This window comes from Petromyzon marinus, chromosome 7 (genome assembly GCF_048934315.1).
Source record: "Petromyzon marinus isolate PM22_M1 ecotype Great Lakes invasive population chromosome 7, UKy_Petmar_22M1.pri1.0, whole genome shotgun sequence".
NCBI classification, from domain to species: Eukaryota; Metazoa; Chordata; class Hyperoartia; order Petromyzontiformes; family Petromyzontidae; genus Petromyzon; species Petromyzon marinus.
In genome coordinates, this window is record NC_133673.1 from 14186545 (window position 1) to 14202936 (window position 16392).

Here is a 16392-nt window from a genome sequence, read left to right on the forward strand (position 1 = left end):
CGAGATGCAGCTGCATTTCAACGGTCTATAAATCCAACCGCAAACACTCCTAATACAGCCGCCACAATGTAGGTGACAGCAGTCCACGTGGAACGTTCAGCATCTAAAACCGCACGCTATTAGGATAGGGTGCGACAGGAACTCCCTCATTTCACCCAGAATGCAGTCGGTCATGAGATCCCATGACCGACTGCATTCAAGTGACAACACTGTTGATGAATTTAAAAAGTACGTAACCAGTCTCGACACATTTTTAACTTTGAAACTGAAGTACATATTGGAAATAACTCGTGCTTTTTTTCTTCTTCTTCTTCTTCTTCTTTGTTAAAAACATCATCAAGCGTGCTGTTCAAGTAACTCAATATCCCACTAAATATTTTTCTCAATTGAATAAATCGTGCTTCAAAAGGCTAAAAATAAAAGGCAACTGTTTAGCCATGTGGATGGCAGCAGTAAATTATTAAAAGCACAATGAGCAACTACCCTTCTCTGAACTCACAGTCATCCGTCAGTGCCAGTGAGCTGTGGAGACTCAGCATTTTTCCACGTACTCAAGCTGGGGGAATGTATTTGCTGAATTTAAGCATCTGCAGCTCACCACGTGGTCAGGCATATCCGGAAAACCGCAACGAAGACGCGCATATGGTGCATCCTCGAGAATCACGAACATAGCCCACAGGCATTTCAGAAGAATGTCTGTTAACTGCCGTCCTGCCCAGCTGGTGCAGCAGCACCGGATTCACCGATTCACAACCGCCCCGATTCCACGAACGGTCGCAACTCGTCGTCCCAATTCAAATTTAAGAAGACATTTTAATGTTTCGGCGTCATAAAGAGTGAAGGCACAGCCCGTCAATTCTTCTCTTAACGCCACTCACGGCGGAAGCTCCTCCACTCGATAAGAGCCCCGGAGATCCCCTCGACAGGGATTTGTGCATTGCTTACTCTCCTACGCCAGCCGTCTCAGAAGTGGCGGGGGTTAACCACGACTTTCCATCCCACCACACGCGTCCTGCCTAACGACTAACTGCGGCGCACCTGTTTACGCAGCTGGGTGGACAGAGTTGAAGCAATGTAAGGATCTTTCCCCGCTGTTTCAATTAGCAGGTTACAATCAAGATATGATGCATGTACCGCAACCATAGGAATCAATATTAATCGACGAAGCAATAGCCCACGTTGCTGAAATGCGTTATGGGCACAAATATCATGTATAAAGTCGAAGCGTAGTATTTTAATTGCCTCTCCGCTCTTTCTCTACCCCTGCTTTTGCCCACGGAAAATAATTGCCTGCTTTGTGTTTGGAATTCAAGTTTGATGGCCACCAATGTGAATTTGTTATCCGTTTGTAATACCCCAAATTCACATGACAAACGGTGCCAGCTTGACTTGTGTGCAGGACGGGTTGCACGACTGCAGGCAGACTGATGCCTTCCAAATCTCTCGTGTTGCACATATCGGGAGAGACTGCACTGCCAACAGATTGAGTCTACAAGCAGCTGTTTCACCTGATAAAGAAAACACACCTGCACCACAATTAATTTCCCTCTTCATCTGCACGATCACGCAATTACAATCCATCATTAACAGAGGAGAGCGGAGGTGAATGTAAAATTTTTAATTTGAAGAAAAGTACGCAGTGAACAATCTGGAAAAAGCTGATAACATATAGTCCAGGTTATTAAAGTGTAATTTTGCTCTCCCAGCATGTTACAGCATTTCACATTTGTTGGTAAAAAATACTGTATATATTCTTTAGATAATAAAGCATTCCCATCCACCACTGGAATAACACGGAATAGAATTGTAAGATAAAATTATAATGACATGATTAAAAAATGCAGCAATACCACCTGCTCCAGCGGAGACAGATGGCTGCATCTGCAGTTGTGCCCCTTTCTCAGCAGAACATTCCCCTCGAAAAAGTTGAAATGAAGCGCGCGGTGAAAAATGAATGAAGTCGGGTAATCGCTCGAAGTCTCGGGCCATCTGCCACGCCGGCGTCACGCCTTCCAAACGGAGCCCCTCTCTCCCCTCGGCTCAAGTGCAAACGCAGACGTGACGAGGCAACAAAATCAAGCGGCGGACGGACGGACGGAGCAGCCAAGGCCATCAATCCAGCTACTGTCACAGAGCATCGACGCTCGGAATCGCTCCCCCTTGCCCGGCGCGCCTGGCACGCCTGGCACGCCCGGCAACGCGAGGACGGTCCGGCCGGGTGGCCTCGGCCGTGCCACAACGAGCCGCGGCCCTCGGCCCTGAGCCGCCAATCTCGGATTCCCATCCACAGCCATCGATCTTGTCACCGGCTGGCGAGAGCTCCGGGGGGAGAGAGCGTTCCACGAGTAAATAATGCGTGGTGCACGTAGCGCGTAGAGCGCTCGCGAGGCCGCTAGCTTCGCGAGAAAGCAACGCCGCTGGCGCGCGCACGGCATCGCGATGGTTGTCGCCAACGCGACGATGTTCAGCTCACGCGATGCCGCTCAGCAAAGTCTAAGCAACGAAAATCATATTTACAGCTCCTTCGGCTGAGATGACACAAGTCTGTCAATACCGATGCATTGCTTAAGATGACATTGAAAGTCGCATACCCAGGTAACTTTTGTAAAATAGTCACAACAGGGACAAAGGGGCGGGGAGTCTATGTACAATGTTACTTTCGCATCCCCAAAATCACCTTAGACATTATCAACATCACGATCACCATTACCAGCGATGCTTTATCCACTGCCGCCCCACGCTGTCACCACCCCACGCGAAATTGCAATGCCGCTATCCATCTCGTTTCTGTATGACTGTGGATCTAATCGCATCTCTTGGGCGCGCATTGCCTCCTTCGGCTGCCATTCTGTGACCAGACTCGCCCATGGTCCATTAAACCCACTTGCTTACCATGTCCCCAATTTCCATTTCCTTCCCAATCCGTATGATTTTCTTTCTATCTCCAAGTGTAATACAATAATAGTATATATATACAGTATAGTCTATGCACTTGGCATAGAGATTTCTGTTATATAAGTACGTACACAAGTACACATATGAGAGCACCGACACACACACACTCGACCTCTCTATTGAACACCACAACCACCCGGAGAAGATTCTAAATTTGAAGCTTTCGTGACTGCAAGGATCCATACTCTTTGGTTCTATTCGTGACTTTACCGAATAGAACCAAAGAGTATGCACCCGGAGAAGCTTGAACAAGATCGGGTGGCACACCCCAACCACTCGTCCCCCCGCCCCCCAACCGTCGATGCTGAAAGCCACGCCTCTTCATTCGCATGGCAGAGAGTCGATCCAGATTTGACCACACTTCACCGTAATAACGTTCACGTCGGCGGCTGCCGAGCGAGCCGGCGGCAGTCCCCCCCAACCCACCCCGCCGGTGACCGATGGCAGCGGGCGGCGCCCGTGGCCACGCCGATTCCCGGCGGTTTTCAGCTCGGCCACCGCTGTTCCCCCCCACCCCCGCACACCACCCCACCTCAGCCCCAACTCTGCGGGGGGCAATTCTGAAAGGGGGGCCACATCTGCCGTGCCGGGCGAACAAGGAGGACGTCGCCGCGGAGTCCCGAGCAAAAAAACGATCGCCCGCTCGCTCGCCCGCCCGCCCCCGGGGCGAAACACCGCGATCGGTTCAACTGGGGGCGAAGTGGGTGGTCGGGTAAAAGTAAAAAAAAAAAAAGAAAAATATGGAGGGTTAAGGGCAAGTTATCTTAAATGCCAAACTCCTGTTGAAACAAATGTGGAGATCGTTTCGGCTTCCCGGTTGTTACCTCCATTAAATTGCAGCCAATTTGTTCTCGACGGCAGGTAGGAAAAGGAACCCCAAGGAGCGACTGACAATGTCCAACCACAGCGAGATCCATTGTTGATGTCATGGAATCGACTCCACGACGGCGATGACGGGCTGAGCCAACCACCCCGGCAGTGATTTCGAAGAGACTAACCTCTCCGAATGCCCATTACAAAAATCACCCGGGGAATGTTCCAGATCTCGTCGGATCTCATAAGCTCAGCAGGTTTGAGTCTGGTTGTTCCCACCGCCTGCATACCTGTGGCAGCAAAAACGAAGCTTACCAATGGGGGATAATGTGTGAGTGCGCGTGCGTGCGCGGCATTCCCAACGACCGTGCTGTGAGCGTGCGAGGTGACGTACACGGGAGGCGCCTGAACGTGGGAGGAGTTCTCCGGGAGGCACCTGGGCACCAATTGGTCACCAGCGGATGCAGCTCCCTCCAATCGGTCACCTGCATCCTCCGCAGCGACTGCTCCCTCCGGCCTGCAGGTCAAGCAAATGGAACATCGTCATCCTCGCCGTCGTCACAATTACGGATCAGGTTATCGGCAGCCACGATCAAACCCCCCGCCCCCTGCTGAACTAAGGCATCCCCACGCCTTTTGATTCATGGGGGTTATTTGACCATACCTCACCGTGTAAGTCAGTTTGTTTTTGATATAGGCGGGGAGGCTGGGGAGCAGTACAAGAATGTTTTTTGGTGCACTACCCATTGCTGTCCCCAGTGCAGGCCCGCAGCAGCCCTGTTCCATCCGACGAGAGTAGCCACGCACCCTCGAGCAATCCAGGCTCGAACCTGCTTAGCTTCCGAGACGATAAAACGGGAAAATTAATTGCCGTTATGTGGGAAGCCGACAGAGGTCTCCCTAGGGAGAGACTGAGGCCATCTCTGGGAATGTGTAAAATGTTCACGACTGGCCCTGGACCGCTGCCAATGGAGATGAGTGGATCCTTCCGAGCTCGTACGGACCTTGACTTTTATAGCAACAACAAAGGCTCTAATTGGAACGTGAACGTTAATTGCATATAGTGAGTACTCCAAGCGCACCAATAAATACGTCCAAACGATGACATTAACAAGAACAAGATGAACCCACCATGCGCCGTGAAGCTTAAACGCATCCCGTTAACAACAATCGGAGCGCGTGTACGTTTATAATGACAATCGACGCGTCTGTACGTTTATAATGACAATTGACATGTGTACGTTTATAATCACAATTGACATGTGTACGTTTATAATCACAATCGACATGTGTACGTTTATAATGACAATCGACCTGTGTACGTTTATAATCACAATCGACATGTGTACTTTAATAATGACAATCGGCACGCGTCTGTACGTTTTTAAATTGGAAGCCACAGCGTGGCACACACTCCGCCTTGGGCAAAACGCTAAAAACCAGAACGATCCGCTGTTTACCATCGGCCCACTTGCGGAGCTCATTTACGTGTATTTATACAATACACGTACATTAGCCTTCGTCCGTAATGCCTTGAGGAGCTCATTACAGCACGTGCTAATTGAACCAAAGTGCTTGTTTAAGTCTAATAACGCTGTGCTGGGAGAAGAGAAGGCAGGGGGGTGGGGGGCTGGAGGGGGGGGGGGTAAATAAAAGTCCTCACGGACCACGGCTAATTGTCATGGAAATACGGGAAGGAGACGAGGTAAACTTTAGAAAAAGCACGTGCACAGTTTGTTGACTCAGCTTAACGGTGGAGAGTGGCCTCAGTTGTTTTCGCTGGAAAGCCCAGGGCCGAAGCCAATTTAAATTTGAGCACGGGGCGGCGGGCGATTGACGGATGGACGAGGTCAAGCAAACACTCGCTGTTGACAGGCACGTGCAGGTTTGGTCAGACTGGACTGGACTCACGGACGGACCGACGGGCTATGGACCGACCGATGGATGGACGAATTGACCGATAAACTGAGTTTACTGACGCATGGACGGACAGGACTGAGTGACGGACAGACAGACTGGACATAACTGACGGACATACCGATGGACACACGAATGGGCTGATTCACCACTGAACACACAGACAGACTGACCGACGGACCGAATGACTGATCGATTGACGGACAAACGAACGGGCTGACTGATTTACTGATGAACGGTTAGATAGACACACTGACGGACAGACTGACCGATGGACACACGAATGGGCTGACGTACTGCTGAAAAGCCAGACAGGCAAACTGACGGTCAGACAGGCTGATGGACTGACGACCGACCGACGGTCCGATGGACGGAGCGGACATCTGGCAAAGGCGCCGCCGGCCTGAAAGGGGTTTGTCTAACGAAAGCAGCAGCTGATGCGCGTGTGTGTCCCGTCCACGTTGGTGAGCTGAGCCAGGTCGGGCCAGCGCCAGCGGGCTCGCTGTCAAAACAAATCCCCTGTGACGACGTAGCCGTAATGCCCGTGTCCGATTTCCCCCACCACGAGCTCCCCCCCCCCTCCACCCCGAAGAGTGGCGGGAGGGGGAGGCGTAAGGGGTCGGTGGAGGGGTGTAGGTCCTGATGTACACACGCGACACCGACTGTCTTCGGTTAAGAATTTGCCAACCAAGGGCCAGCTGACCGAGTGGTATTTGACCATTTACAACCAAGAATAATGCCATTTATAACGCGCTAAAATTTTGCAGACAAATCAACTGGATTTAGTCCGAAGGAATACCAAAAATGCCACTCCCCTTTATCCAATCTTTACATCGACTAAACAAGTGCGCCATCAAGCAGGCAGGCACTCATGCACAAAGATTAGCGGTTTCCAGATAGGGCGCAGTTTACATTGTACACGATGGGCACTGATGAATTAAGACAAAAACCAGGGGCAATGCAAACACAGAGCACTTAAGCGCATCCGCGGGCCTAAAGCCGACAGCTGTTTTTTGGTGACGCCATGGTTATCTTCCCGCTATTGTGCGCGCGGGACTCATGTGTCCGTCATAGCCGTACGCACCCACAAGGGACGCGCACACCCACACGGGACATCACGAGACACCCAACGCTTGTGCCAATGCTAGAGCAGAAACGGCACTTGTTGGGGAGCGCCCTCATCGAGCGGTGGATGAAAAGGCCATTGTATTATGATTAAAATCGTTATGAACGTGCAACATTTTTTTTTTAAACCTCCATCAAAAACGAGCAGTTTTAAGAATTAGTTGGAAGGGTTTTTTTAGAAATGAATAAATAAATTGTTTGTATGATCCAAGACGTTCTCCGTGATCTCAGCAGGAGCAGAGGCTGAATAGCGGTCACTGGCAAACGAGCCAGTGGGTGGGCAGAGAACTGATAACAGACATCGTGAGCATAGCGGATACACGCGGCCCACAGCCATTTGGCACGCTGTGCCTTGCACGGCCCGTACACAGCCATTGCTGCCATCCTGGCCGAATAACGACGACGATGCAACATAAACAACGCGACGCGCTCCACTCTTCGGCGAGTGCTAGTCGTCGAGCATTCCATCGTCATCATCAGCCATGATCTATCCACTGCTGGTTAAAGGGTTTTAATCTCTCACGGTCCCGTGATGTAACATTCATTCATTCATTCAATGTTTTTTTTCTTTAGTAAAAACTCGCCCCCACTAAAGAGAGCATCGCAATACTTTACAGGATGCATTAAACGAAGGTAGTCCTCCTACCTATAAAATCAAGACACATGTAAACATATCAAAATGAGAGGACGGACTCAAGGAAAAACTAAAAGAAAAAAAAGTCTTGAACTGTTCGGTGCTCGGAGTCAATCTGAGGGCCGGCGGAACAGAGTTCTCCACATCTGAGGCACCAGGCTCGAGAAGGCCCCGACTGCGACCACTACCGCCCAGCGTAGAATGAAACATCCTAGGTTGAGCTCACAGGGCCCGGCCCGAGGAGCGTCCCATCTAGAGGACCTGCACGCCAGCCGATTCTCCACGGTGGACGTCCTCTCAGGCGCGTTTCCTCGCCCTGGTGGCCACCCCTGGTTGGGCTCTACCACTGGCCACCACACCATCCCTGCACGCCATGACAAGTCCTGCCCAAACACACTCACTTTACTTAACAATGTCTCTAACTAGCGTACTTGCTCAAAGCCACGGGTGCCTTCGAGCATTATTGGTGACAGGTAAAATAATAAATCGATTTGCTGTTCCACGGAAAAATCTGAGATTTTTCTTTAAAGTCAAATCAGTCTTCCAGACGTATGTCAACCAGGCATGTAACAATACATTAGCCTAAACTGTACAGAGGAATAATAAACAACAATAATAATAAACAAGCAATGAATACCAACGAGAGGGTAAAAATTGGATGAAAAATAATTTATTCTTGAATCGAATTGCAAGAGTCAAGAATCGTAACAATGAATACAATTGCCGGGGGAAGTTGAGAATCGCTACACGCCATGTGTGCACGCTGAGCCCTTTCTCAATCCACTGCTGGATGAGGGCCTCCCCACGGCAACGTGTGTCGTGGGCGTTATTTAATCATACGCCATACGTCATTACGCGAGCCCATAACAACTTTGTTACGAACGGAAGTCACCCATTCACGCACTATCCAGGATTAGGTCAGCTTAGATTCTGAGGTCTGATAAAATTGGGACACTGCTGGTGATTTTGTCATCTGGCAATGTACAGCACGTTTTGAAGGCCGGCCGTGGCTTGAGTTATTTCCGGAGCCAATTTAGAAAGCTGTTTGAGGACCTTTTCCAATGCCAGAGTGGAACCACAATCCAACAAATGCTACCAGCCTGCCTGACAGGTCGCCAACTGCCATCAGCGCGTGTCTGCGCCGGATAGGCAATTTGGCGCAATACCTTACATGTTTCCCTCCCACAGAGGCCACGTTGTTATACGTTGAGCGCCTACGTACGCCGTAAATACGCTGCAAGCCATGTGCGTTGTTCGCCTTCAGGAGCAGGGCGCACTACTTTTCCCGTGCGGTATCTAAAAAAGGCCTTGGTGCAAATGTCCCAAGTGATTGAATACATTAACTCGTCCTTATATAATACAAAGTGTAGTTTTCGGATTTTTAACGCAGTAATGATTACATTAATGTGTGTCTGTGATTCAACGGTTGAGGAGGCGAGGGCTGGCGGATCACGTGGAGATTTGTGAGATTCCCAGATGGCAGTACAGCAAAAGTGGATGTAATGAAACTGTACGGAACTCTTGAGTGCTTTCTCCCTTGTACGAGTTGGTTTTCATCAGGCACTTGGCGGGCAGCTACCACAAGCCAAAGGCTAATTAACACGCCATTTGCAGGACCCTCCTGAAACGAGATGCCTTGGAACCCAATGAGATTTTCCTGGATCAACAAGGGGCATGCTTTTTATTACTACTCCTACGACTACTTCATTACAGCAGTGTGCCGAAGGCAGAATACAATGAAGCCAGAGTCATCAGCCCCAATCGCTCAAATCCTAAGAGTTGGCCACAAGCAAAGACTTGAGAGCTCCTTCTCCTCTGGCCAACTTTAAGCTCGAGGCTTTAAGGGGTCCCGGAAATAACAGCGGAGTGCCAGCGCACGTTCGCTCGCCTTCCCCACTCAAACGGCCGCACGATGACGGAAAGGGACGGAGAAACCGAGAGTTGTACAGCGGCGTCCATTCTCATTTTCCAGATTGGGTTGAAACATTTATGTCGTGGCCGTGCAGTGGTTAGTGCACCATGCTCTGAATCCGGCAGCCGTGAGTTCAAGTCCCGGCCGACGCCTGACAGCAGTGGTGAGCAATATATCCGAACCGGTCCTGGGAAATCCCCACCGCCCTTCACCAGCTCGCCTTGACCAGCGTGGTGAAGTATGGTGAAGCAAAAACAACCTCCATTGCCGAAACGGCACGTGGACGCCTTCATCAAACGGACGATTGACAAATGCCCCTGGAACTTTAATTTGAAGCTTTGCGTGAAGAAATGTAATAGTGCCACCACAATAGCGTAACTGGACTACTCTAGTGGGAATGTCCGTTCATTCGCAGTGTACAAGATGAGGATAAACGAAAAACTTTGGCAGGGTACAGGAAAATAAGTCTGAAGCAGATAAAGAGAGAAGGGAAATCATTTTAATGTAAACATTCCATTTAGAATCAATAAATGTCCAAATGATGGCCCACTTTGTTGAGCTATCATGTGTGACCAGGTCGCTTCTGAAAGTGAATACCTTAGTGGGCTTTGCCTGGTAGGATGGGGATGGTTGATTTTATTTTTTTATGTGTTCGGGTCATTTGTTTGTCTTTCTTGTACTTTGCACGACTATTATTTTTTTGTACTCTTTGCTGTAACCTTCTTACCTGCCCTTACTGGACATGTGTGAAAAAGAGCTTCATAGATTCCACCAGTATAAATAAATATTCTGATTTTGATTCTGAAATGGAGCAATGAAATCAGTTTGTTTGCAGATGCTAGTATAGGTGAATATGTTAATCGCAGGATTGATTTGACAGAAGGCAATGGGGGGAGGTCTCCTTCCAGCAGTGGATTGACCACAGCCACCGCTGCCACTGCCAGCAACAAATGTCATTTATTTCGGTGGTGAGAGCTCACGCAAGAGCTCGGGAAAGGGGAGTCTCGGGCGAGCAGAGCCTTGGGAATCAAATCCTGAGCCCTGCTGCAATCTGCCCTGCAAGGCGAATGTCCCGACCTGCAGGACTCGCGGTGCCTCTCATGCAAACGGAATTCTCGGCACACCAACGCACTGCAACGCACTGCAACGTACCACATCGCACTGCAACACAAAGACAAAACAACGATCCCCCGTACAGCCTGAACAGACTCTTGGGGCAAGTGCTGCGAGCGAGCACATATGAAGGCCGGCACGGCACACGAGGGGGTGGGTGGCCAACCGAATTTGTCTCCCCATTGGTGATGTTTACACACCACACCAGGTACTCATTTGAGGCCGAGTCAACGTAGGAGAGGCCCGAGACTGGTTCAGATAATCGTCACTTGTGTTGGCCCTGAGCGAGAATGAAATTCGGTCCGTCAAGTTCATGGCACAGCGCGCTAACCGCTACACTACCACTCCCCACACTGCAATATAACACACTTCAAAACACGAAAACACAACTCAGTGCAATACAGGGCAGTGAGAAGTGCGCGCCTTCTACGAGGCGACTTCAAGACAGGCAGGCACCCCGCTGGGCGCCTAAGTAACCGGCGGCCTCCGAAACGAAGTTGAGAAAAATTGACGAGCGTGCCTCAAAACTCAAACGAGCAACAGCCATGGTGTTGGCCTTTTCTCTTCTTCGAACGCATTCGGCACGACAGCTCAGCCCTATGCCCACGTTGCCTGGCACGAGCCCCGATCTCGTCAAGGCCTCGCCGGATCTCGGAAGCGAGGTGGGGTTGGAGCCTGGACGGTTTCTCGGATGGGAGACCACCATCCGTGTCCTGCTATAGGCTGCTGCGAGGCTACATTGTGGGCAGCAGAAGGCAGTGCAACGAAATGCATTGCTCTACTTTATTATACGTGTGTGCCTTGTGGCAGTCTGTTGTTGAGGAATCGGAGTGAGCTGACTTTGTCACCGTTTGCCCCCTCTAAATATGTACGTACTATGTACATCAAGTCTAGTGTTGTTCTCCTTGGATGGTAACTCACTCTCCTCTGCTGACAGCATAGTTTAGAACTGCCTTCCCCAGCCATCCATGCTGTTGACTCACTGCCAGGCTCAAGACCTTCCTTTTGGCCTCTGCCTATGACCGACTGCCTCTTCTCTCTGTAAAATAAATATTACTGATGTAGAGTTCTGCAGAGCGTCTTGGGAAGCCGTCACATTTTGACCATTTAAGTTTGAATCGATATGGCAAATGCTTCAAAAATAATAAGTTGTCTCGAGGCTACGGTCCACTATGCAAACACAAAAATAAAACCCAGCCACAAATTTGGTTCTAAATTCAACCGCATTTCACAGAGGAGGATGCTGCCAGAGGGGAAGGAAGAGGCGCTCACGTTGCTTACATGAATAGAAGGGAGAACATTCTTGTTGCCTCGAAATTCTTCAGTGTTGCCACACACACGGGCCACTTGATGCAGCGTGAGGCTCGGTGTAACCCCCATCACGCCCACCCACCCCCCCAAAATTACCCCCATACTCCGCGCGGGATCCTTAACACATCGCGAGGGGCGGTGGATACTCGGTGGCGTGGAAACACAAGCGCCGCGGGATCGCATTATGGACGGGAGGGCAAATACAAACGTCCAAAACGTCGCAGACCTTCCATCTAGTAGGGCCCGTGGGACGCAGCCACGCGGGATAACCACAGCCAGCGGAATTCCCGTTACGCTCGGCCACCCACCCAGTCCCATGCTACCCCCCCCCCGGCCACCCCTCCCCGCCCCTCCCTCACCCCCTTCTTTTGTTAAGGAGCCACCTCCAGTCCCAATATCCTGCACTGAAAGTCCTACGTCAAATAAGTGCGATGGATATATTTGGGAGGGTGATGGGGGGGGGGGTGGGGACCATGAACATTGACCAGATCACCTGGAATATCACCGGAACTCGTCACACCGTAAAAGCCAAGCAGGTTTCAAATGGGATACTGCTTAAACAGACGACCATTATGCGTGATAGGTTCGTATAGGCTGTGGGGCTATGTGGTGTGCAGGAGAGGGCAGTATGGAAAACATCGCCATTGTACAGTACTATATTTCTACGCTCCGAGATCTATGCTACCCCCGCCTTTCACCAACCCACACTGACCGACGTGGTGAAGTATGGTCGATTAATCCCCACGATCTGCATGGTGTGGTGGAGGGGCCCTCATCCACCAGTGCACTCAGAAAGCGCCTGTACACGTGCATGTATTTGTTTATGGGTGTACCATATCTTCTGTTCGTAAGTGAATCATCGTATAGCATGGGATAACTGGGCTCGTTGAGCATAACATTCGAAATCTAAATCGGATCTGCGGAAATGTAATAGGATCAGAATCTGTTTGAAATCAGAACTGAGATGATGATTGATGATTATAATGACAAAAGTAATTTGTTTCTGAAACGATCAGAACAATGTGATCAGGCCTGAACCTTGCATATAAACGATGTGTGCATGTAAATATATTGTAATATGACAATGCATTCTGATTTTGTGGCTGTGACTCAATGTGAGTAAAATAATTTATTTGGAGCCAAACAGCTGAGAACAACGGCGTCTTTGTCACGTTGCAATAAATAAAAGTGTTTATTGCTCTAAGCCAGGTTGAAACAAATCAAACAGTCGTGTAAATGTCTGTACATTTGGAGATTATCAAATTGTGTCATTTACGCCACTTCAAATGTAGTTTACCACAATCGGCTTTAAATGCAGCAAATATAAATACGCGATGGAAGCAGCACGCAGCCAGACGCCACATCTGTTTCTGAAATTGTTTGAATTGTTATTTATCATAAAAATACGAACTTTTTCCACCCTAATTTTGGTGGCCACAAAAACAAAGTCTGCCCCTTTTAAATCGCTTCTACGGCAACATTTCGCGAAAAAAATAACTTACTTTCAATTGTAGCTTTGAATCTATAGGCTTTTGGGAAAAGAATTACCTATAAAAAAATAGATCTCATTGTTTTGGCTACGGTTAATTCGCTACGGTGCAAGTTTCCCCAGCTTTTTTTTGTTCCAAAGTCTGCTCTGGTTTGTATTGAAGAAAATAAATAAAAAAAGTTTTTTTGTTTTTTAACAATTAAATGTCAAACGTTACAAAATTAATCAGAATCAAAATACTTATACCTCATTAGATAGCATTATTCCTAAGGCCAGTAAAGCTTATCCAGTGAACGATAAATTCATCTCGCTGTCTTAATTAAATAGCGATAAATAATGCAGCTAAAACTACCCGAAGGGGCTGGATTCTGTGCAGCAGCAGAGAACCATTTCAGGAATGCTTCAGACAATTAATCCTGCAGGAGCCCTTAAGTGTCTGTGCACATGGGTGGTTTAGACAGCCACATAGTGTCTGTCGATGTGGGGGTCTTCGACAGCCCAGTGACGAGGATTAAGATAAGGTAAAGGTGCAGCCCTGAAAATGCTTTCGCTCACGCCACCGCTGGCAGATCCGAACGTGTCCGCCCAATGCTCGCTGAGCTGCATTGGCATCCAGTTTCCGGTTGCTGAATGAATGCATTATCAGGTCGCACACTCCTTACACACAAAAGTGCTCGCCACAAACGAACCTTGCTGATCTCGCCAAGGGGCATAAACCATCGGGTGAACTCCGGTCATTCTAAACAGCGGGCTTTTGGCTGGCACAGCCCACATCGTTCGATTTCAGATGCGCTTCTGCGGCCATCTGGAACGCTCTTCCTTCCGATAGTAGGAAGCCACTGCAGCGATGCACTTTTAAATCTCGATTTAAAACGAATTTTTTAAAATGCTTGTCATATTCCGTTTATTGTCCTTCCCCCGCACCTCCGATTATCGCGGTTGGCTACACACGTTGAGAAAGAAGTTGAGCATACATACACTCGAAGGGTGTCTCGAAAGCCTCCTCTAGGAGGGTACTTTCGACCTCCTCCTTCACGCTGGCCAGACGTCTTGGAAGAGGTGGGCGTACCCACACTTCACCCCACCGCGCAACGACCAGCCAATCGGCTCGCTGCGGTGATTACCCGAGGGCGAAGGGGAGGAGGAGGAATCGGAAAATAGAGTCAACGCACAGAATCAGCAGAGGGTCAAGATGGGCATTTGTGATGCTGGTATTTTGACAAGCACCGACATCATAATCAATGCCACGTTAGCTTGAAGCGCGTGAAAAGACTGAGCGATATAGCGATCTTCCTCGTGACAAATTACATCAGAGATTTGCTTCAAACAGCATATTTTTTCACGGTCTAACCACCTTATTGCACTGTTCAGTTTCACCAATTAAAAATTAATTTGATCTGAGATCGAAGCAACAACAGAAAACTGTTTGAACCGGGAATCAAGACTGAAATTACAAAAAGTCACAAAATGCTTTCACTGCTGAGCTCTCAGATGCGAGTTGTAGCGCGTATCGTTCTGTATGATGTCTCACATTCCACTCCATGTGCTGGGAGTCACGTGTGGGCGCCAGGGTGGTGAGATGTTAACTACCTCGCCTGGTGTGTCGTGGGTTCGATCCTGACCATGACGCCTGCTGTATATTTGGAGTTTGCATGTTCTCCCGGTGGTCACGTGGATTTTTCCCCGGGTTCTCCGGTTTTTCCCTCCATATTTTAACAACGTCCGTTTAGAGCACTTCGCTGCTATAAATTTCCACGTAATGATAAGCCACTTCGTTGGGCTATCATTGTGGCCAGGTCCCTTCCGTCAAAAAGAGCTATAATAGCTCAGTGGGCCTTTCCTGGTAAAATAAAATAAAAATTCTATTTAGTTGCTCGGCACAATGTCGGCGAACATCGCGTGCCAAACAAACAACGCAGCACGACCCAAAAAAAAATCCATACAGCGCCGCGTGTGGCACAACCACGAAAATCGTCCGCAAAACACGCTTCCCGCTGTTGTTAAAACTGTCGGTCGAACCAAGGCACAACGTTTCCAATTAAATTTCGGTGTAACTTTGCCAAGGAATAAATTCAGCATTTTGAATGAAAAAAAATTGAAAGAAAAAGCCTGGCGTTGAAGTGTACAGCGAGAGAGAGAGAGGCCTCATTAAATACAGCCCCATGGAAGTGCTCGCGATGTGAAACCACAGCTTCCACACAGCACCCTCGTGCACACCATATTTTCTCCATCACCATTATCTTCCTGGCGCTCGTCTTTGCCTTTCTTGTAATTTGCCATCAATCCCATGTAGTGCATTTGTTCTCCACTTTTTTTAAGAACAGCAGTGCAATAACGCCGCACTTTGTAACACCATTAACCTTTAAAAACAGAAGAGAAATAATAATAATGTACAAAAATAAACACCGCGAAGAGCGAAGTGTTTCTGCTGCCTCACCATCCATCTCACGTACCCCTCCTGCTACCCAGAGCCACAACCATCCAACTCGACACATTTCGGATTAGTATTACCTACCCATGGCAGATAACAGTGGATGGGTGTGGCAGATGCCACTGCCGACTGAGTGATCTTGCGCAAAAGGTCCGTGAGGAGAACGGGCTAAAATGGTCGCAACGTGGCGTCCTTCAGCCGAACTCGTCCACCTTACTGGTGACACGGCCACCAGGCTAGATCGTAACGCGCGCAGGCTGTTTGACGACTCCGTTTCTCGCCAAATTTGAGCTTCGCACGGCCACATGAAATTACACATTAGCGCAGAAAGGGGGGCTTACTGGAACTGTGTCTGGGGCTGAGCTCTGTAAATTATTGTCCTAATTCACTGCACCTCCCCCCCCCCCCGGCCTTTCTCTGCCGCTGCTGTCAAGGGCATAGGCACGTGGAAGTGCGAATGGAGTACTGGCACATCCTGGAACCAGATTCACAATCGTCGTTGTATTTTAAGAGACGAAGCATTAATTTGTGTCACGGTGGAAAACGGTGATGCTGCTTTAAAGCGAAATGGTATCGTTTTAGACATATCGTGACACCTGCAACGGGTTAACATTCCAGGGGAAAGTGAGCCAGACGATGAGAATATAATTTGAAATATTTGTTTTGCCCACGATAATACATTTCAAGGCAGT

The 16392-nt window shown here is 49.0% G+C and overlaps 1 protein-coding gene across 11 annotated transcripts in view; it reads right to left on the reverse strand.

The window, feature by feature from the left end:
* LOC116940025 (diacylglycerol kinase iota-like) overlaps positions 1-16392 on the reverse strand; it is a 299404-nt gene that overhangs the window by 19066 nt on the left and 263946 nt on the right. For all 11 annotated transcript variants that reach the window (XM_032949255.2, XM_032949257.2, XM_032949258.2 and 8 more), the window contains one exon: positions 4163-4285. In XM_032949255.2, the coding sequence (XP_032805146.1) occupies positions 4163-4285 (123 nt within the window). The remainder of the gene's footprint in view (positions 1-4162; positions 4286-16392) is intronic.